The 21,455-nt window shown below is 39.2% G+C and overlaps 1 protein-coding gene across 1 annotated transcript in view; it reads left to right on the top strand.

Moving 5' to 3' along the window:
- Positions 1 to 21,455, top strand: part of armh3 (armadillo like helical domain containing 3) — a 34,186-nt gene that overhangs the window by 6,095 nt on the left and 6,636 nt on the right. Inside the window, exons 11-24 of the mRNA XM_041784868.1 lie at positions 68 to 128; positions 264 to 310; positions 1,975 to 2,050; positions 5,234 to 5,327; positions 6,811 to 6,912; positions 7,185 to 7,243; positions 7,328 to 7,393; positions 8,758 to 8,827; positions 9,090 to 9,150; positions 9,253 to 9,341; positions 12,495 to 12,577; positions 12,910 to 13,036; positions 15,096 to 15,171; positions 18,397 to 18,475. Coding sequence (XP_041640802.1) covers positions 68 to 128; positions 264 to 310; positions 1,975 to 2,050; positions 5,234 to 5,327; positions 6,811 to 6,912; positions 7,185 to 7,243; positions 7,328 to 7,393; positions 8,758 to 8,827; positions 9,090 to 9,150; positions 9,253 to 9,341; positions 12,495 to 12,577; positions 12,910 to 13,036; positions 15,096 to 15,171; positions 18,397 to 18,475 — 1,090 coding nt within the window. The remainder of the gene's footprint in view (positions 1 to 67; positions 129 to 263; positions 311 to 1,974; positions 2,051 to 5,233; positions 5,328 to 6,810; positions 6,913 to 7,184; positions 7,244 to 7,327; positions 7,394 to 8,757; positions 8,828 to 9,089; positions 9,151 to 9,252; positions 9,342 to 12,494; positions 12,578 to 12,909; positions 13,037 to 15,095; positions 15,172 to 18,396; positions 18,476 to 21,455) is intronic.

The following is a 21,455-nucleotide window of genomic DNA, read 5'->3' as shown; positions in this document are numbered from 1 at the left end:
GTTTATTTCTCCACTTTTAATTATCTGCTTCTATCTGTCCTTTTCCCATCTTTACTTTTCCATTCAGGCAGTACAAAGACAAAGAAGAGGAGAACCAGGGGGGCTTTTTTTCTACCCTCACTAGTATGGTAGGATCTCATACCATCTTAAATTTTAACAATAGATATATATTTGAATACATTGCTTTAAATTGAAATTTAGGCTGGCATTTAATGACCAAAACTGGTCAAGGTTTACTGATAGCTGTTCCCTTCTGTTCACAGGTGGGCAGCATGTTTATAGCAGATGCTGATGAGAAACTCTCTGTACAGTAAGTCCTTTTACTTCCTCATCATCAGTCAAACTTAACTGTTCTCTGCAGCATCAGTGAGAAAATCCATCACTGTGGGGCAGGACTTGTCTACGATGTTGTAAACTGTTTTGACTGTAAATCATTAATATCATCAAACACATTTCCTGTAATATAATAAACAGCATTTAAACAGCATGTTTATGCAGTACTTGTATAACAGCTCTGTCGTTATCTCAGTGTTCATATCGCATCACATTTGGCATGGTTGTTTTTTTCACTGTGCTTGAGCATGATTGCTCTCCCTCTGGCCTGCTTTCACATTGGTAACATCTTTCCATGCCCAAGAACACCTGTGTATGTATACAGTCTGATACAGTATAGATGGTGGTATGCACCAGAGTTGGTTTGCAAATCTGCCAAGAAGAAGGAAAAGTAAGAAGCAGCTATGGCAACCAATCATCTCAACATTTGTTTTTAGTGTGTTTGGACAGTGGAGTCCACCAGTGAATGTTTTTTATTATTTTTAAGATGCCAACAACAACCCTCTCCCTACTTCAACATCTGCTGTTCAGCTCAGAGAATGAAACGGTTCTGAACTGCAAGACACAATGCTTACAAAGCAGCAATTAAAACTGCTCCTGTTGACCTGGGGTCCCTCATACAGGTCTACACTCTTTTTCCCCTGCTATGTTCAGCCAATGAAAGGTGCCTGGTACTACCATCACATCAGGGCCTTAAGTCTCTAGCTAGACTCTTGCGCTTTGTTGTCCCCTGATGGTGGAATGATTTACCCAACTCCATTTGATCTGAAGAGCCCCTTTCTTCTTTCAAGAGAAAACTAAAGACCCAGCTCTTTGAGGAGCTCAGCTAGATTCTTCTCTGCTGTTGTCTTCAGCGGTAGAATAAGTTTCCCAAATACAGTCGGCTCGCACGGTCCCTCTCTACTTCTGAAAGTTTTGGGCCCAGCCCTTTGTGTATGACCCAGGGCTCTGTATTTGGAGCAGTATGTGTTGGTGAAGACAATGTAATAGGGCTGCACTTTCTTGACCCGGTCTCCTAAAAGTAAATTGCCACAGGATGATGTGTTTGTGGGTTTAGAGCAAAGGCCCAACAGAAGAAGTTAGAATAAAGCCTTAATTTGATCAAATAGGATCAGGCACACTCCTGCAGTTCTGTGCAAAGGTATGCATGTGAGCAACCATGAACCAAACTGAGACACAATTCTATTTCTCTTGAAAACATCTTTGTCGTTAATGACACTTCCTTTTTTTCCCTCTCACATTCAAGTTTTGAATCTTAACTTCTCCACTTAGGTTTACTTTAGTGACTGGGAAGTTTGGGATAACAATGTGGAAACTGTTTGTAGCCCTACATTATGTATGCTGTTGGTCAGCATCTTTAATGTGGACCAATTCATAAACTTCAAGTTTGAATGTAAAATGATTTATTAGTGGTTATACACATTGTGCAGTAGTTAATGATACAGGAAATTAAAAGAATGACCTGCTGAAGTAGCATTTAATAACTTTAAACACCAGACTGCCCTTCCAAGTGTTTCTCGAGCCCGACTGCATCAAAGCATGAAGCTCCATCCTGCCTGGTCTAATTTTGTGTGAAGCTGTGGAGATTTTATTTTCTAAATGACAGTTGACTTTGACCACAAACTTTCTTTTCTTTGAAAGGACAAATGAGGCCATTCTGTTGGCGCTGTATGAGGCTGTGCACCTAAACCGCAACTTCATCACTGTACTAGCACAGGTAAGATGCTTAACTTTTTTTCCTTGTGTACATGTGGGCTATTTATCATGGAATATTATGAACATAGAAATGACAAAAGTTTTTCTCCTCTCACATCCATCCTAATCATTATTATCATCTTCCAAGAGAAGACAAGTAAATATTCCAAAGTAGAGAGATAGCAGGAGGACATCACTGATGAGAGCCGTTCAGATTTTATTAAGAGCCAGGGATATCCTTGTAATTGGTAAACCTTATTTTTAATCTTTTAGCTCATTTTTAAAGCTTTTTAATTCTTAAAAATCCTCAGACTGTATAGTTATTTTATCACCTCTGTTCTCACCCTTTATGTTTAATTAATAAACAAGTTTTTGCTAGTCTGTCACGGCCATGGCATCTTTGATAAGCATTTATCGATAACAAAATAGAAGCACAGAGGTTTTTCTCTCTCTTTAGTTGTTACTGTTTGATATATTATGATGTTTGTTAATGTAAGAGTTGAACCACTGAGATTATTACTGATGCTTTTGTACGTATTAGCGACTTCTCCAGACTTCTGCTTGAATCAAAACTTACAACCTGTCCGCTTGAGCCGATTCCACAGTCAGCCCCTGTTGTAACATGTATCATCAACTCCTCTCTGTCCACTGGTGTTTTCCCCACTGCATTCAAACAAACACGGGTCACACCACTGCTCAAAAAACCTGCTCTCAACCCAGCCCAGGTTGAAAATTACAGGCCGGTCTCACTTCTCCCATTCCTGTCAAAAATATGGAAGTGCACAGTCTTCAACCAGCTCTCGGACTACTGAACAATGATCTACTTGATCAGAATCAGTCTGGCTTTAAGTGGGGCTATTCTACTTAAACTGCACTTTTGTCGGTAACAGAATCGTTGCATTATGCTAGACCAGCTGGTCAGTCCTCAGCTCTTTTGCTGCTGGATCTGTCTGCTGCCTTTGACACAGTAAACCACCAAATCCTCCTCTCCACTCTCCTCATTTGGTATCTCAGGGTCTGCCCTCAAGTGGTTCAAGTTCTACCTCACTGGGAGATTTTTTTTAGAGTATCATGGAGGGGAGGAGTGTCTGAACCGCATGGCTTTTCAATAGGGGGTCCTCAAGAGTTGATGCTTGGTCCCCTCCTCTTCTCAATATACACCACCTCACTTGGTGCAATCATCCGCTCCCATTGCTTTCCTAATCACTGCTATGCAGATGATACACAGCTTTTCTTATCTCTTCTACCAGATAACACGAAAGTCTAAGCTCGGATCTCATCCTGCCTTGCTGATATTTCTAAATGGATGAGAGAACGTCACCTTCAGCTCAACCTGTCCAAGACTGAGCTTATTATCACTACATTCAGTCCCACCATTCAACCACAGATCAGTATCCAGCTTGGATCAAATAAACTCATGCCCACTAAGTCTACCCAAAATCTGTGTGTCATGATTGATGACCAGGTAGCTGTCAAGCTTCATGTGGCCTCGATTGCTCAGTCTTGCTAATTTACCCTCTTTAACATAAAGAGTATAAGACCCTACCTGGCAAAACAAGCAACACAGCTCCTGGTACAGGCTCTTGTAATATCATGCATTGACTACTGCAACTCATTACAGGCAGATATCCCTGCATGCACAGTTAAACCTCTGCATATGATCCGTAATGCAGCAGCAAGTCTGGTCTTCAACCAACCCAAGACAGCACATGTGACTCCACTGTTCAGCTCTCTACACAAATTCAAAACTGTAATCAGCCACACTGAGGGGGGAGCCCTGAACAATTTGAATAGGTCCACCAATTTAACAGATCATCAACTCCCGCACTCCTCTAACCTCTGCACCCCTCGTTCGTCAAATGGTCCAGCCTCACCTTGCTGCTCTCTGTCCCTTCAGGTGCACCCCCAGCTCATGCACACTGGGAGCCCAGCAAGATGCCCAACCCTAATACTAACCAAATTGTAAGTTCGCCTAGGGCACCAAAATGGCTAGAGCCGGCCCTGACTGTAATCATTGCTTACAAAGCAGTAATTAAAACTGCTCCTGTTTACCTGGAGTCCCTTATCCAGGTCTACACTTCTTCTCCCCTGCTACATTCAGGCAGCGAAAAGGGCCTTGTACTTCCAGCACGTCAGGCCCCTAAGTCACTAGCCCAACTCTTCTGCTCTATTGTCCCTTGATGGTGGAATGAGTTAGCCAACTCCATTTGATCCGCAGAGTCTCTTTCTACTTTTTTTTTTAAAGATTTGTTTTTGGCCTTTATTAGATAGGACAGTGGATAGAGTCGGAAACAGGGAAGAGAGCTGGGAGAGACGCGCAGGAAATAGTGCCACGGGCCGGATTCGAATCCGGGTCGCCTGCATACATGGTACGCGCCTTAACCACTCGACTACTGGAGCGCCATCTCTTTCTACTTTTAAGAGAAAGCCAAAGACCCAGCTCAACTCTGTGCACTTAGCTAGACTCGTCTCCGCCATTGTCCCCAGTGGTTAGATGAGTCTCCCAACTACTGTTGGCTTTTATTGATGGTGATGATGAGAGGTCTCATGTTAATTTTTGGTTGTTTCATTGCTGATATTTATTCAAAACAAAGCAAAAAACTTCTATACACCACGTGCATTGCCTCTAACACTGCATGGCAGTACCTGCATCCAAATGGGCTTGAAGCATTTTGAGGCACTTACTGATGTTGTTTCCTCTTGTCTAGATCTTTGCTTGTGCTGTACTTACTCTCAGATGTACTAGTAAGTCGGTTTGGACAAGAGCGTCTGCTAAATGACATTGTAACACTGTATATTTATGTAAAGATGTGACATTACTTCCCCAGAAACATTAAGTTATAAATCCTGTTTTGGCAACTGAAAATCAAAGTTTAAGCCATCCTAAATCACTAATTGAAAAGTGAGAATTTGTCAAAGAATAAAGTCAAATGTGCATCCATGCCAACTTTTTTATGCCACTTTGCCACTTGGCTGCTTTTCAAAATGCAGTGATATTTCATAAAATCAAGATTAATTAGCGGTGATGATGCATGTATTATTCTGTGGCTATGTGTTGCAGTACTAGTAGTAAATGCTCCTCTTCCAGCCTCAGATAAAAGCATTATTTTTTCCCTTTTCATTGTCATGCTAATCTCTGTGCATCCTGCAGTGGTACTCTGTGTCCATGTCAATGACATCACGTGTATATTTGGTCTTTGAACAGAGCCACCCTGAAATCGACATCCCAACAACTCCTGCCACCCCGACTCCAACCACACCTACAACACCACTTGGCACAACACCGCCCTCCCTAGATAGTAAGTCAAACATCTTTTCTTTTTTTTTCATTGACATAAACATAAACCACTGGTTTCTGAAAGTAAGTTATCAACTGTACTTTGATAGAATTGGATTCTTTCTCCTTGTATTTATGCAGGTTTTAGAAACAGGTTTCTTTATTGGGAAAGGTGGAAAAGGAAAAACTATTAGCCAGTCACAACATGAGACTTAGGATGGCAGCAGGCTTTTTATTACTCTGTTTTTCAGTCTAAATCGCAAAAAAGGGAAGGCCAGTTTTGGCTGCATGTTTACACATTAATGCCACAGCTTCATCCTTAAACAGAACTGAATCAAAGTGAACATGTTCACCTAAAGGGGTGGAAAATGGAGCCAAATCTTTTTTGCATCAAGGCTCTCTTCTTTCACCTTAAATTAATCCAACAGTCAATATACATTTTTTTAGAACTCTTCCTCTAAACACGATCACTTACTCCTGACTTTAGGCACACATGTATTTTCAGTAGCAGCCTTTTCATATATTCATTTTAAAAGTTTAAAGGTTATGTGTTTTAGCAGAGATGCTTAACAAGGACACTGTTAATGTGGACTATCACGTCTTCATAACCACATTAATACATTATCACGGGAACTTATTTTTACCTCTTTAAACCTTAGTACATGAATGTCGCTCTAGATATCTTTAAAAGTGTATACACTTTAAAATTAGGTCACTCTGCATGCACACACACTGTAGCTGTTAAAAGGTGCATGTTCCATCTGTGGCTTGCTCTCCTTTCTCTGCTTTATACCCAAGAGTCTTTTTCTCAATAAAATATTTACCTACAGCTTTAAATACAGATGAACATTTGACATGCAGCGTGCATTACTTCATGTCATGGGAGCTACAGCACTTAGAGAGCCTTCTACTTAGACCAGCAGCATGTGCACACAGAGTTAAATCACATGTCAGGAATACACGTTTCCTTCAGTAAAGCCCCCTGTGATGATGTTTCTTGACAGTGTGAAATCCTCCCTGTACTCATCCGAGGAAGAATCAAACAAATGAGGGTTTAGAGGACAGGGGGAGATGATGACCGCCTCATCATTTATCCATGGAACAAGCTGTATGTTTGAGGAAAAAGAGATTTTTTTGATGGATGAAACTGTCTGTCTAGACAAGGCAGCAAGCTGCAGCAGCTACAGTAATATGACAAAGAAATTAATTTTTGTGATAATGTTATGTGCTTGAATGATCTTTCTGTCTGCTCTTGAAGGGCGGCAGCTCTTTTTATTCTCTGTTTTAGATATTTAGTTCTGAGTTTATACTCAGGTATCTGGGACATCTTCATCTATCTATAAGTAACTGAACAGATTTGTCTCAAAGTTTGATTTATTTTCACTTTTTATGTTTGCTTTATATTTCAGTCACTCATAATTTTTTTTAGAATGTTTGAGAAATTAACGGATAGATTAAAAGATGACATGCTTTATTAAAGTTTTATTTGTACATCTAATCTGTAGTGATGAACAACCCAGAGCTGCCTCTGGATCCCAACCTGCAGACGAGCAACCTTCTGATCACCTTCCTCAAATATGCCTCCATTGTAATGCAAGACACTAAAGGTAACGCTTCATGTCCTCTACCTCTTTGTCTTTGTCACTCTGCCGTCTTTTAAGTATTCATTCTTTCACTTTGTCTCATCCTGAAATATTCTCACATAGTTTTTTTTCAAACAGCAGGGGCAAATAAATGCTGTCCTTTCAATCCCAGACTAATTAGCACTCTTTACAACATGCATTTGTTTCAATCAATGTCCTTCCCATCACCAGAAAGAAAAAACACCCTCTTTACATGTTTCTTTACACTGTTACGAGCCATGTATTTGTGTTTCCAGATGAGCATCGACTCAACAGTGCCAGACTGTGCCTGATCATCCTCACCTGCATAGCTGAGGTAAGAGCAGGTATGCTGCTGCAACATTTGCTCCAGCAGTCAGACAATCTTTCTTCTAACTTGACCTCTGTGTGTGTTTGATAGGACCAGTATGCTGATGCCTTTCTTCATGATGACAACATGAATTTCAGAGTCAATCTCCACAGAATGGTGAGCATTTGGTTGTGAGTGATTAAAAGTGTGCACAAAAGTGTCGCACAAGTTGTAATCATGCGCATAAGACTCACATTTAATAATTTGTTCATGCAAAATTAGGGGGTAATGAGACCAATACACCAGTATGAAAATACTGAGATATGCTGTCATGTCTGCAAAGGTAGCCACCATCGTGACCCACCGCACATACTCTAATGCAACTAAAAATTTACCTCCATTGTTTATTAATGGAGGTCGATTTGCTGTGTTCTGGGAAACATGGTAATGCAGACCAGGCTTGGGGTGCCACTTTTCAACAGCTTTCTTCCCCATAAAGTCTAGTTGTGTTTAAGAAAACAGAGGTTTACTGTTACTATAAAGTAAACCTTGCAGAGCAACATTTGACTGAAAAGACTCTTCAGTTAGGGACAACAAATAAACAGTGGAGGCAGGCACTGCAGCAAGTACAGGTTCATACTTACTAACAATGAGAGTGCAACTGCTGTACTGGTGACCAGCAGGAGTGAAAATGCCACATGGTGAAAAGAGATGGTACTTAAAGAGCTACACAGTTGCACAGAACTGCACTTTGTTTGTTTTATCGTTGGGTGACTTCGAAAACGGACTGTTTACATGTCAGTGTGACTTACCTGTAACCTGACACGCCAGATGGATGTGTGAAACAAATCCCTCTGGAAAACCTCTCATACACAGCGTTTGGGAAAGGGCAGAGGCTTTAAAAAAAACTTGGAAGGTGATTGGATGAACACTCTGTCTGTCACATCTTTACGGGCCAATCAGAGCAACAAAACGCGACGTAGCCGCAACCAAGGAGTAAACTCCAGAAAACTGCATAACACAAACCATGGCGACTGTAAACATGTCAGTGCATGACTTTTGTCATTTTTGAAAAAGAAAAGAACTCCATGCTGTTCTTTAATCTTCTTTTAATGAAGAAATGCGTATCCAGGCGTATCCATCTGCTTTAGAAGGTTAACTTACCCGTATATACAAAATGTAATTTTTTTTATGAGTAATAAAATATGTGAAGTTACCTGGTATGTTTCCATTCCTGTCTGGTATTATGGTGTTTTCTTCAAGTTTTAATACCAGAGGTGGTAGTTTCAGATTTTTTAAAAAAAGAAACTCACATTCAGTCCATTGCTATGCAGTGTTCTTAAACTTGATCTCACATTTGCTTTTAAATGAAATCTATGTTTTTCAGGAGAAGGCTAATTAAACTTATGTAAGGTGTAATGTAAATGGATGTGCACACATCTCATAATGATGACCATGACACTTCTTATGTTGAATAGAGTTGACACTGATTTAAGTAATATTTCAAACTAAAAGCTCTTTAAATTCTGTGTTTTTTTCAGCCCATGAGACACAGAAAAAAAGCAGTGGACAAGAACATCCCATCACGGCCCCTTGTGTGTGCTGTACTAGGTATGAGGGGCACTGAGTTTGTTGAGTTATCTCAAACAGGCTGTGACTTTAATTTGTGAAAGTTATTTATTTATGAAGCTGTTAGCTCAAATCTGCCTTCTGATTTAATGTTGTTTTTGATAGAAACAGCAACAAACAAAACCTTAATGAAGGTTGTCTACAATCACTGCTGCAGTTATAAATAGATGGCAAAGCCACAGTATTAATTGGAAGTACTGTTTCTGCCCTTTAGTTGTTTCTTATCTTTTATTTCTTTGTCCAGATCTGATGGTGGAGTTTATTGTCACCCATATGATGAAGGATTTCCCCATGGATTTATACTTGTAAGGACACTAACATATCACCCACTCATTTTAAGGTCCCCTACACCAACCAGCTCAATAACTACAGCTTTGTGTGTTTTTTTCCTGTAATTTCCTGTACAGGCGCTGTGTGCAGATCATCCATAAACTGCTGTGCTACCAGAAGAAGTGCAGAATCAGGTTACACTACACCTGGAGAGAGCTCTGGTCAGGTAAGGATGTATGGCTTTCCCTACATTTTCCCTGAATTTCAGGCCCTGATCTGTAGGAAAGAGTAGGCAGAAACTTTATTTGGGAGTGTGCACTATTTTAGGAACTCAAGAACGTATCCTGCATTTATGGCACCAGATTCTAAAATTTATATTTAGGTACTGATTTTCAAGCCTTGCACAGGATGACTTGTTCTCACTTTGGTTGTCTTCTGGTATTTATCCCATGAAATACAAGGATACTAGCAGTGGGAAAATGACCACTAGCTGAAGACACAGTATATCAGTGTTAGTCAGCAGTATGACACCCATCTGAGCAGAGGTTGCGCTGGACTTTTTTGTTGTCCTTCATTTTGACTTTTGCATGGACCTTTTAACAGGAACCAAAAAACGTGAACATATCACCCCAATTCATTGCTTCTTTGCACAGCCTTCCTGTTAATTTTAGAATTGATTTTAAGATTTTATTGTTTGTTTTTAAAGCTTTGAATGGACAGGCCCCACAGTACATCTTGGACCTCATCCAAATTTACACACCACCGCACGCTCTGAGGTCCGAGGGCCAGCTCCAGCTCGTGGTGCCTAGGATGAGACTTAAAACCAGGGCGGACCAGGCATTTTTTTTTTGTGGTAGTCCCTAAACTATGGAACACTCTGCCCCCCCACGTCCGAACAGCCCCCACAGTGGAGTGTTTCAAGTCTGGTCTTAAGACCCATTTTTATTCCTTGGCTTTTAACGCCGCGTGAGTTGTGTGGTCCCCTGTGTCTTTTATTATTTTATTTATTTCTATTGTTTTTATCTTTTTATTTTTTCATATTTTGTATTTATATTTATTGTTTTTAGCTATCTGTTATCTGTTGTTTTAGTCTATTCTCTTAGTTTTATCAGTTTTATCTTGAGCACTGGTATAACAGTTGTTTTGTTTTTAAATGATGTTTTGTGCAGCACTTTGGAAACGTTCAGTTTATAAAATGTGCGATATAAATGAAGTGGATTGGATTGACAGAAAGGGTCGTGAAAATTCCGTCATACCATTTTACAATCCATCATTATAATTTTCTCTTTAATATCTGTAATATAATATCATTCAATATGACTTTATTAGTAGTGTTTAATTAATGAAGCACCCTTTCCCAACTTATATTTAAAAAACAGTCTTAGAGGTTCTGCATTTTTAATGGCATTGAGAGAAAGATGAACACAGCAGCACAGCGTTTACTCCTTGTAATTTTTTACGCAGTGACGGTGGAGAACAATTGCTGTCTACAAGCAAGCAACTATGAACTGCACCATTTAAGATATCATGTACAGTTTTAAGAACATTTTTAAATTCAAGATGTAGTAGTTTGATGACCATAGCTGATAAGTTGTTAAAAGGCTGCACTGTGGAGCTGTACGTATTTTTGTCTGCTCCACAGGAGCTGTAATCCGAAAAAATGCACTCGGACCTTACACACTGAGTCAGATGCGTTTGTATTTGCCTTGACTGCGAAAATTCATAGAATGTGGCAAAATATTTCGTACTGCGAGCCTGTGTCTCTGTCTTTCCTTTAACATCCAGCTGGATACATTCTGACAGAGAGCTTCATACAGCACACGCTCATGCATCCTAGCGCTGAGCAAAGTTGGAGAGATGGAGAACAACTTTCTAATTCTGTCTCTGTTATGACCTGTGAGTAAGCTATAAATGAATGCCTTTATCTGTTATATTTCCATGGCTGATATCCACATAATACACGGGCAAACTACGGTGTTTAAAGGGAGATTTCGGTGCGAGAAGGTAGAGAGATGGGGAGGGGTGGGGCGGGGGTGAGTGAGCAAGAGAGAATAAAGCAACAGGTGCTTATCTGAATCATCATTCACCCATCTCTCTGTTATATATTTCCATGGTTAATAGCCACATAATAATTGAGCAAACTTTGTTGTTTAAAGTGAGGTTTCAGTGCGAGAGAGAGAGAGGGTCGCGTCGGGTGGTGGTGAGCAAGTGAGGTGGAAGCAGAAAGAACTGTTTTGAATCATCAATCGCCCATTTAAATGCCTGGCACTGATACGAAATTTTGCATAAAATCAAACCTGTCTTGAAAAAACGGAACAACTCATTGTGCAAAGGCCTTAACACTCTGCGTGCCGACCTGTCTCCTCTGTGACGTACTGAGACACCTGCAGGAGCCTCTCAGTGCGCTGTCAGCAAGGAGACTGATGCGCTTTCACTAATCTGTGGTGTCAAGGTCAGTGAGAGAGCCCACTGACTACAAGATTTTTTAATAGATAAAATAACCTCCTTGATAGTCCATGTGTGCAAAATGGAAAAGGTCTATGCATCTGTCTCCCCTGAAATGCAGGCTCATCCTCATCATTCCAGTCCGTCAAAATGACAGACTGCCTTCGAAATTCTCCGTTATCCTTCAAAAACATCCGTCAATGATGGAGAATAAATTTGGTTAACACGACCTCTGCCTCTGAGCCAGTCAGAGGTGTGAAACCCAGTGGTTTCAAATACAAGGAAATTAGGGATTGAACATAATAAGTCAATTTATTGCAAGCAAGTGGCTCCCAAACTTCATTTCAATTGTTGTGATGTCTGCTGTAGTTTCATTGTTAGCCCTACATTTACCAGGAAGTTGTGTTATAAAAATTTGCATGATTTTCTGACAGTGCAAAGCAGTGAACATTATTTTTATTTGGATTATGAACCCTTGCAGCAAGTCAATCCCTTCCAGTGGCCTGTTTTCAGTTTGGTCAACACACTGAAGGATACACTGTATTAGTTCATTAAAAGGCCAAAAGGCTGTCTCAACAGCATCATTCCTTAAACGACCCTTACCTTATCTTGTTGTTGATAGTTGAACACTGGAGAGAAAAATGTAATAAGCGACAAATGTGTTTATTTTTACAGGGTGTTGTTATACCATCCTGTTTTGGAGTTCGTTAAAAGCTTTTTTTTTTTTGGTAGCCATTTTGGTTCTTCTTATGGCTCCATTTCCCTCTGTTAGAACTCGATTTGGTGTTGATAGCTCACCCCCTCCTGTGTTTCCATTATCTGCCTCAATAAAAACACAGACAAAGGAAAGCAGACTACCACCACATTACGCTGCTAGTCGACTATCTGCCTTCCAGATTATTCTATTACTGTGTTCGTGTCTCCCTCTGCGCAGCACTAATCAACCTGCTGAAGTTCCTGCTGTCAAACGAGACCACACTGCTGGCAAAACACAACATCTTTCATCTGGCCTTACTGGTGAGTAACACACACAGACACAAATGCACTCCCTATGTGCACAGGGTTTTGATTGAGTACATTGTTCTGTGTAAATTGGTTTCACAGGCATGTGTGTATTTTTCTTGTGGTAAGAAGGCAGCCAGATGTAGTGTCAGGGTTGCTGCTTGTAGCACAGCTTTACCAGACTATAAAATGCTTTAAAATAAGTCTGTTAAATGAAATTAAAGAGGCTCAACAGGCTGTGTATACTGAATCTCATAGTTTGAACTATTTTTAGTTTGTTATTTCATCTTTTAGATTATGTATGAATTGCTTTGTGTTGCTCATCTAATGTGCACCTCTTCATCCAGGTAGTAAATCTGTTCAACATGTTCATCACATATGGTGACACGTTCCTGCCCACCTCCAACAGCTATGACGAGCTGTACTATGAAATCGTACGAATGCACCAGGTCTTTGACAACCTCTACTGTATGGGTATGTTATCATAAAGATTAGTGTATATTCCTATATTTAAGTCTCAAATATAAGCTGTCATGAGGAAATAGAAGCTGGTAATGAAATCACAATTTACCCCTAGCCTATCAGAAGTTGGATAATAAATTCAGCATAGCTTACATTTAAGCATAGCTATTGCTGTTGTTACCACTGTGTATATGTTCAACCCCCTACTCTGCTGCTCTGACTTAGAGATCATGATAGCCAATTATAACTGCAGTCATCAAAATATTGCTGAAATGTTCAATAACCAAAACCAGTGCTTTAGTTGCAGAAGAAAGCAGCCAAGGGATGACAGTCAGCATGTATGCAGTTAGAAAAACTCGACTTAATTTGTCTGTCCAACTAAAACTGGACTTTTAAAATGCATGTTTACATGTTAGTCCAACAGAAGTCGAAATTTGTGAAGTAAGGCACAGTGATCTACTCAAGAGCCATATTGTATAAGGTACAAGTCTAAAATAAATATCAGTAATTAAGATGTGTATTTTGAATGTAAATAAGCAGGAAAGAGTGATTAAATTGCATCAAAATAGGTTTTGATTATCCTAAAACGTCCCTGGGGACAACCTCTAGTCCAAGCAGCAGGGTCAGAGCCCTCTAAAAAGCCCCCAGAACTCTTCATATCAAGGAAGTTATTGTAACGTAGATCCCTATAAAGAAACTGGAGCAATGAATTGGTTAAAGACTATGGTAGAATTAGATACAATTCATAAAGAATGTAGAATATGTAGCAGAAAAACAAATATTGCACCAAAAGTGAACATATATTTTTATTAATTTAAGTTCCACATGACTCAGAGACATGCTTAATCATTATAATATGGTGAGTTTAATTATGACGCTCTTCTAAGAGTCGTTGAGGTACTGTTGGGTATTTCTGTATTTATATTTCATTTCTGGGTACGGTCTGAAGTAATCTGGCTTGGATGATTTGAATGTTTTTGCTTGCTGTGATTGCTTTTTGCTAAAAGGAGTGAAGCCTCATATTGGTCTTTGCTTGGTTTCCCATAACATTTCCTAACATCAGCCTTACACACCTGCAACTCTCCCACACACAGTGTCTTGTTGCACTCCAATTTGCTTGCAGCTTTTTCAGAACAGGGGATTCATGTGTGAGTGGAGAATCTTTCTATGATAATGCATATCGCAATGAACGTAGAATACGAGTGCGGTATTTATTTAATATTTTACTTATGTAAAATAGAGAATATGGGTGTTTGGTACATACTGAAAAACACAATAAAAAGTATAATCACAAAACAAGTGAATATGAGCGCAGGAAAGTATGGGATCGAGCAGATTCAGAAAATAATTTAATCCAAGGCAAATGAAGCTAATTTTTTCTATGAGACAACACACCTAAATCCGTGAACTTACTGAAGTGCACCATCAGGGGTCTTCTCCCTCTTTTTTTTTTTCTTCCACACATTCCCACACTCCCTCACACCCGCACTATTTGATTATGATATATGGATGAAATATAAAGCCTGTTGTCAAAGTTTGGGAAACAACTTGATTGATGTGACTTGGAATGGCAGTGTTTGTCTTTTTCATGTTTTTTGGAGGGATTATTTTTGACAAGTAAGATTAAATAAAAAAAGAAGAAGTGGTGGGAGAAGGACAGGAAGAAGATCCCATAGTAGGTAGCTGAAAGGAGGCAAGGCAGAGAAGACACACTTCTGCTCATGATTCAATTCCCCCCCAAAGTGCTCCTCAACTTCATGCTTTTATGAGCGTACCTTAAATATTCAGCTATTCTTTAGAATTTTCACTCTCTTTTTATACATTTTCTTCATGAAATATTTTTTGATTTTGTGCTTTTGTTTGGACAGAACAACATAATTTATCATGTCACAATTATCTCAAAGTAACTTTGATGTTTTTTGCTGTTTCTTAATCTTTTGGATCCAAAGGTTCTCAGTTCTTTGAGAATGTAATAAAATTAATGTTTTTGGATTCCTAAAGCTCACAGATGAAAAGATAGGTAAAAGTTTGGTTTGTTTAAATCTGATTCTATCTTTCTTCTGCTCTACAGTTTTACGAGTATCAACCAACACGGGCCAGTGGAAGGAGGCAGCCAGCAAAGTCACACATGCGCTCGTCAATGTTCGGTAAAAAGACACGTTTAAACACAAACTGTCACAACACACAAAGAACTGAAAATTCAAAGGTCGAAATAAAGTGAAGGAAGTCTGTGGAAGTGGAATTTAAGTTCGTCATCTACAGCCTTACTTCCTCCTTGTCTTCCCCTTGAGGCCCTTCTTTTTGATAATTTTTAATCCTTTATCTGTTTCACCCCAACACTACTGTACGCGACACACATTCTTTATGATATCCCCACTTTACTGTTTCCTCTGTAATCTCTCTTTCATCCTCCATCTTCTCTGAGGAGATGATCCTCTGAGGTCACCCTGACATGCAGGCCCCTGAGGGAGCCTGTACCCGTGCCAGCAGGATACTCCAACAGGACGCCTCTGCTCACAGAGCTACTGATCAAACACACTCTGGTGTTTAAATAAGCAGTCACAGGGGTTGAAGGGAAGGAGTGGGAGGACAAGATTGAAAGGGTAATATTTAAAATAATAGAAGACAGAGAGGTGAAAAGGAGAGATACTTTGCTGAAATGAACTCACATGAAGTGACATATTCCAATTTGTTCCCTTCACTTCTTTCCTCCACACTCTGGCCTCCTACTCTTAATTACTTTAGGATTATTGAGTTTCCTGCATTTTGTCACTTTAATATATCTGATATATGAGAAAGACTCAAACAATCTGTTTCCTTTTACAGTTTGGTGTATTAGATAAACTTATATTTGAGCTACAAGTCAGTTTATGTGTGAGAATAATATGCTAATGATGGAACAGAGTGCCTCTGGCTTTGCATATGGAAATCCTGAGCAGCATGATGGAATGAAGAAGGAACAAATGTAGATTAATTCAAATTAGGGATGTGTGCAATTAGATGGCTAAATGATTAAACACCCTCACCCTTGCTTCTAGGCACCAGAATTAATAAGTAATTGTAGTGGTTACTTTATTAATTCTGGCCTGTAATGCCAAAAATGTTGTGGGTAAGCTGTAAATCAACAAACAAAAGCAAACAAATGCGATAACTATTAAACAACAAAACATATGAAGAAAAAAGTTAGCTCTCACTGCAGGAGAAAAAGAGAAGCAGACCCGCTTGCTCCTTCTCCCTCTCCTCATCTCAGCACAGTTTTTAAAAAGCCTCCAGATGTGAAACCAGAGAGGTTGGGGGATATTAATGATGCATATACATTTCTAAGGCTGTACATGGACCTGTAGAAGAAGAGAACACTGGCTACAAGTGTGCATTTAAGAGCTCTGCTCAGACTCTGTTGCAACGTCCCATCTGGTGTTGACATCAGCTTGTCTGTGATCCTTCACTCACATACATGAGTCATGATTTTGCACAAGTAACCACTGCACTGGCTATTTACCAACAACAGTGTCACAGCACACTTTGTAAATCATAAATATGTTACATATCTCTAAAAACACGTATTTTAATTTGCACTTTAGGTTGTATTTATTTTAAATTCTTTAGCACAATTTTTGTTTGCTTCTTTTTTCCTCTTTTTTTATTTGAGCTAGTAATGATGATTATGAGAGAGGTAAATCTAGAGTTATGAATCTGGGACTTTATGTTTCTTTTTATCAATGAACTGAACCTGTACTGAACTGTGACCCCAAAACCAAGGTACCAACCTTTATCTCTGTGAACCGTTATACCTCTATTAAACCAGCATGGTGGACAGACAGCATCTTGTAATGCAGTGCAGTGTGCCTCCATTTTACAGTTTAAAACACTGCTTAAATTGTATGCTTGTAGGCTTACAAAATGGCTAGAGGGCTACATACCTAGCACCATTTAAAGGGTGCTTCCACATTAGGGATTCAGGCCAAGATCTGCTCCATAGTCTGGTTCCTCTGATCTTAGTGAACACAAGTTTTCTCTGGCCTGCTTGAAGGGATGGTCTCGCGCATGATTCCTTCACTTGAGTATGGCCCACAGGATTTGTGAACATGACTATACTTGAATAAAGGGTTACTCATCAGAGAGTCGAGTTGTGAAAGCAATTTTAAACTTGTAACTCTTCAAAAATTGTATTGGTGCAGCACAGACCCATTTCATGTTCGGAGCTGCATGGTAGACATGACATCAGGATGAGGATTGTTGTTGGCGTCTCAGAAAGAATACAAACATCTGTAGCAGTAGGATGCACTCCAATGTCCACAGGAAGCATAAACTAATGTGATCTGGTTGATAACATGAGAGATTGCCATGGTTTTTTGGTCTTTCTACTGAATGGCTGATTTGCTAACAAAACAGATGCTGCCTATTGTATCTGACTGTGTACTTTCACAGTTGTACTCAGGAAGGAACAACACTACTCGTGTAAAAAAGCTCTAGATTTGTGCTTAGTTGACTTTGAGATTTGTCACCTGGGCCATCTGTAGTACAGATGTTAGGCAGCAAATCTATGACTTGTTATGGTTCATAGTTTACATGTTGTTTTTAAATACCTTTGATAAGACTGCAGGAGTATTTTGTAGCTTAGATGGTAACAAAATACTTCTCTAGAAACAGTACAGTTTGTGGATGGGCTGGCTACAGTTGTTTTAGTCTGAGGCTGTTTTTCATGGTATGGGCCTGAACCCATTGACCCATGTTAATTAAAAACAGTAATGTCACATAAGATAATACATTAGACTACATTCTTACTAAGCCAATAGATTTGTTGTTTCTGGTGTCATACAAAGGATGAAAATGTGGCTCACAAACTCTTTTGCTAAATATTTCAACTGCTCTAACAATGTCTAGCAAAAAACACAAATATAGGACAGTGAAAACAAGTTGTGCTCTGAAAGTTACTGCAGCACACCCTCAGGCTGTGGCTAGGAAAGCTGACATCATCCCTTTGCAATAGCTCAGACTTCTCTGCAACTACTCCTCCTAGCAGCAAAATGACAAACATGCAGATGTTCAGAGACATTCAGGTCCACATGATAATGAAATTCATGGAAGTGTGGTAGGAAGGTGTATGTGTGAGATCCTTGAAAGGCAGTTTAATACTGCATGCTTTATAATTAATTCACTTCTCTGCTTCTGTTGTTATTTGTTAAATTTGTTTTTCACAGACTTTCAACAAAGAAATATTTTTATACAGTGGGAGAACCTTTTCTTGAAACATTATTGTTGTAATTGAAGATCTGAAATTATGGTTTTGAAGTGCTAACAAGATAACATATACCTGCAATTTTGTGCCCTTTTCAAAAAAACATTTATGTCTTTTTTTTATTTCCTTAAAGGGCGATCATCAACCATTTCAACCCCAAAATAGAGTCTTACGCTGCTGTGAACCATATCTCCCAGCTGTCAGAGGAGCAGGTAAAACACAACACACTGTTCGCCCTCTCACATACTGTACACTGACGAGAACTTACTCGTAAATGAATATGAACTTCAGCAACAACTTGGAGCCATTTGGGCAGAACTCCTTTGAGACATCGCTCGTGTCATTTCAAAAGTAAATCTCGATGAATTTTTCAGTGCGCAATGCAGAACACGCAGTACTTGAAAGTGTGTGAGAAGGGGTTCACTGTGTTTTATTTTGAAAGAGTCTGTTCATCTTGAAGTAGTTAGAGCTGTGTGGCAGAGATAAATGGCTCGAACCTCGCTTACTGTGATGAGACAACACAGAGAGCGCTTGTTGTCACTCACCACTAAGTACAGAATTCATAACACGCGGGTCAGAGGAACCTGCTTACAACAGTATAGGAAACTTTGAATACAGCATGAGAAAACTTCTTGGTCTTTAATGTTTGGATTTGACAGGAAAAAGATTGGAATTCTTGTGTCAAAGGGGTTTTAGGCTTCATCCTGTATGAAACAGGCAAAAACTTCCCTCATCATAAAGTGGCAGGACTAGTCTTGCAAGAATTTGATATTTAATGAAGTGAGCTTTGCAAACTCCATTTCAAATTTGATCATCAATGTTGAACTGGTGAAACTGGAAAGAAAAACAGCTTAGGGAGTCTGTTTGTTTTAACAAGTTGATAAGGGAGTGATGGATCTGGTCATTATGCTCCCCAATTACCACTTCACTTTTATCCGTTTGATTTATTCACAACAACAAAGGTAGGCAGAAGTTAACTTATGAGCTGAGGCTTTTATATGATTTTTCACTGCTGATTAAATCATCATTAGACACATTAGGTAAAGTAACTCTGTTGTTGTTAAGCAGTGGGTTTGAGCACAATTCTTTTACCTGTGTAGAAAAGAAGCATCTATATGGAGCTACTGTAGAGAGAGTGTATCCTCTGATACACTAATAAAACGTATGTTTCACTGCGCCAATGAAAAGTATGATTACAATGAATTCAACAATCACATGAGTCATTTTGACCGCCTTTTGAAGGAAGGTTGAACTAAGAATTCATCTTGGCTTTTCCCTGCTACAGGGAACTTAAGCTGTGTCATTATTTGGTGGCACCACAGAGATATAAGTTTGATCTAAACAAGTAGAGCTTTACGTCCAAACTGACCGAAATATTGTTGCAGATATGATGTTCTCACTTGACATAACCAATGAATAAAAAACATTTTAACCCAGTGTTTGTTATAGTGCTGCCTTTTGTGTCTAATTGTCTCTTAACAGGCTAACAGCTGAAAATAGCCTCTTTGAACTGCCGTTAATCCTCAAACAGTGCCATAAGTGCATGAAAAATATGACAATGCAATTGCTTAGGTGATTAGCAAAGCCTACATCCTAAACCTATAGCCAGCATAAAATAACACTGACCTCACCTGCTGTAATCATCAATAACATGAGATAATTCAACATGGACAGCAGACATTATCTGTGGTCATGTAAAACAAACAGTGTAATTGACCACAGAAAATGCACTGCTGACACCAAATTTGCCTGTAAAATCCTCAGCTCCTTTGTGTTATCCCACCTTTCAACACTGTCACTATTACAGCCATGTTTGACAGAGAACTTAACACTTAGTACTGGGTAGGTGAGATATTTAAGTTACATCTTAAGCCTATGTTGAAACTACCTCAGTTGGTGCAAAATCTTAAATGCTAGTAAAGCATAAACTCCATTGAAAGAAAAAACATGCATTCAAACTAGGCTATGTTTGAACTTGCGCACAACTGGTGCAGCCCGTAGCTTATCAGGAACTTCAGTGACCTCTGTGCCTAACCAGGGACTGTTTTACCATCTTTTCTGATTGCTCACCTGTCCTTGTCTCACTGTTCAAAATGAAAGTGTTTTAATGTTCTTTAAGGTTATATCATTCAGAAGAACATGGAACCATTGGCCTCAGAAAACATGAAATGTAGGTCATAATATACAAAAAAATCAGGAGGGAACTGAATGAAAGAGCTTTCATCTGAACAAAAGATGAGTTACATTTGAGGCTCAGACAGAACAAGACAATATATTCTGTGGAGACTAAAGTTTAAAAACTTGTGTTTTTGGTACACTGCAGATGACTCCAGCCTGTATAATGGAGCAGAACAGAGGTAGAAAGGCAGGAAGAGATATGTGTTGGTCCATTTTGGAGACTTTTTCATCATCACTTTTTCAGGCTACAGTATTTGTGTCTCCTTTCTGGCTTATACCTTCTCCTCTGGTTCTAATGGAAAATGTTCTTCCTTGAGTTTCTTTCTGTCTTTCAGTGTTACTCTGCAAGCACTCTGTAGTGTTTAGGTCACTTCAAAGGACATAACATCACGTATCTATGTAGATTTCCTCATGAGCTACCCTCACCTAAACATCCTATTAAGATATTTCATAACAAGTCCTCAAACTTGACTGTTAGCTCTGCTTTTACTTTTTGTTACCATTAAGACACATCCAAAAGTATCACGTCATACTACACTCCTTTTTACAACCCTTCACCAAAGTGTGGTAAACTTAATGAAAAACAAGCTAAACAAATCTCGGTCTTTACATTTTTATTACTATCTTATACAGATGCATCTGAAAAAGTTAGAATGTCCGGTAAAAGTTAATATTTTCCTGTGATTTACTTCAGAAAGTTAAATTTCCATTTATTCTATATTCATCTCACACAAATTTAAACATTTCAAGTCTTCTTTTGTTTTAATCTTGATGTTCACAGCAAAATCTCAAAATAGAATATTTAGAAAAGCTCTTATTTGCAAAGGTTTCCAAGCCTTTATTCTCACATTCTGGTTCAGTACACACAATTGCAATCATGGGGAAGACTGCTGACATGATTGCTGTCCAGAGGACAAACATTGACACCCTTCCCAAGACACAGAAGGTCACTGCTGAAAGGTCAGGCTGTTCTCAGAGGCTGCATCAAAGCATATTTATGGTAAGCTGACTGGA

This window comes from Cheilinus undulatus, linkage group 4 (assembly GCF_018320785.1).
Source record: "Cheilinus undulatus linkage group 4, ASM1832078v1, whole genome shotgun sequence".
Classification (NCBI taxonomy): domain Eukaryota; kingdom Metazoa; phylum Chordata; class Actinopteri; order Labriformes; family Labridae; genus Cheilinus; species Cheilinus undulatus.
Note: the sequence above shows the minus strand (reverse complement) of the source record. Positions and strands in the feature narration are given on the sequence as shown.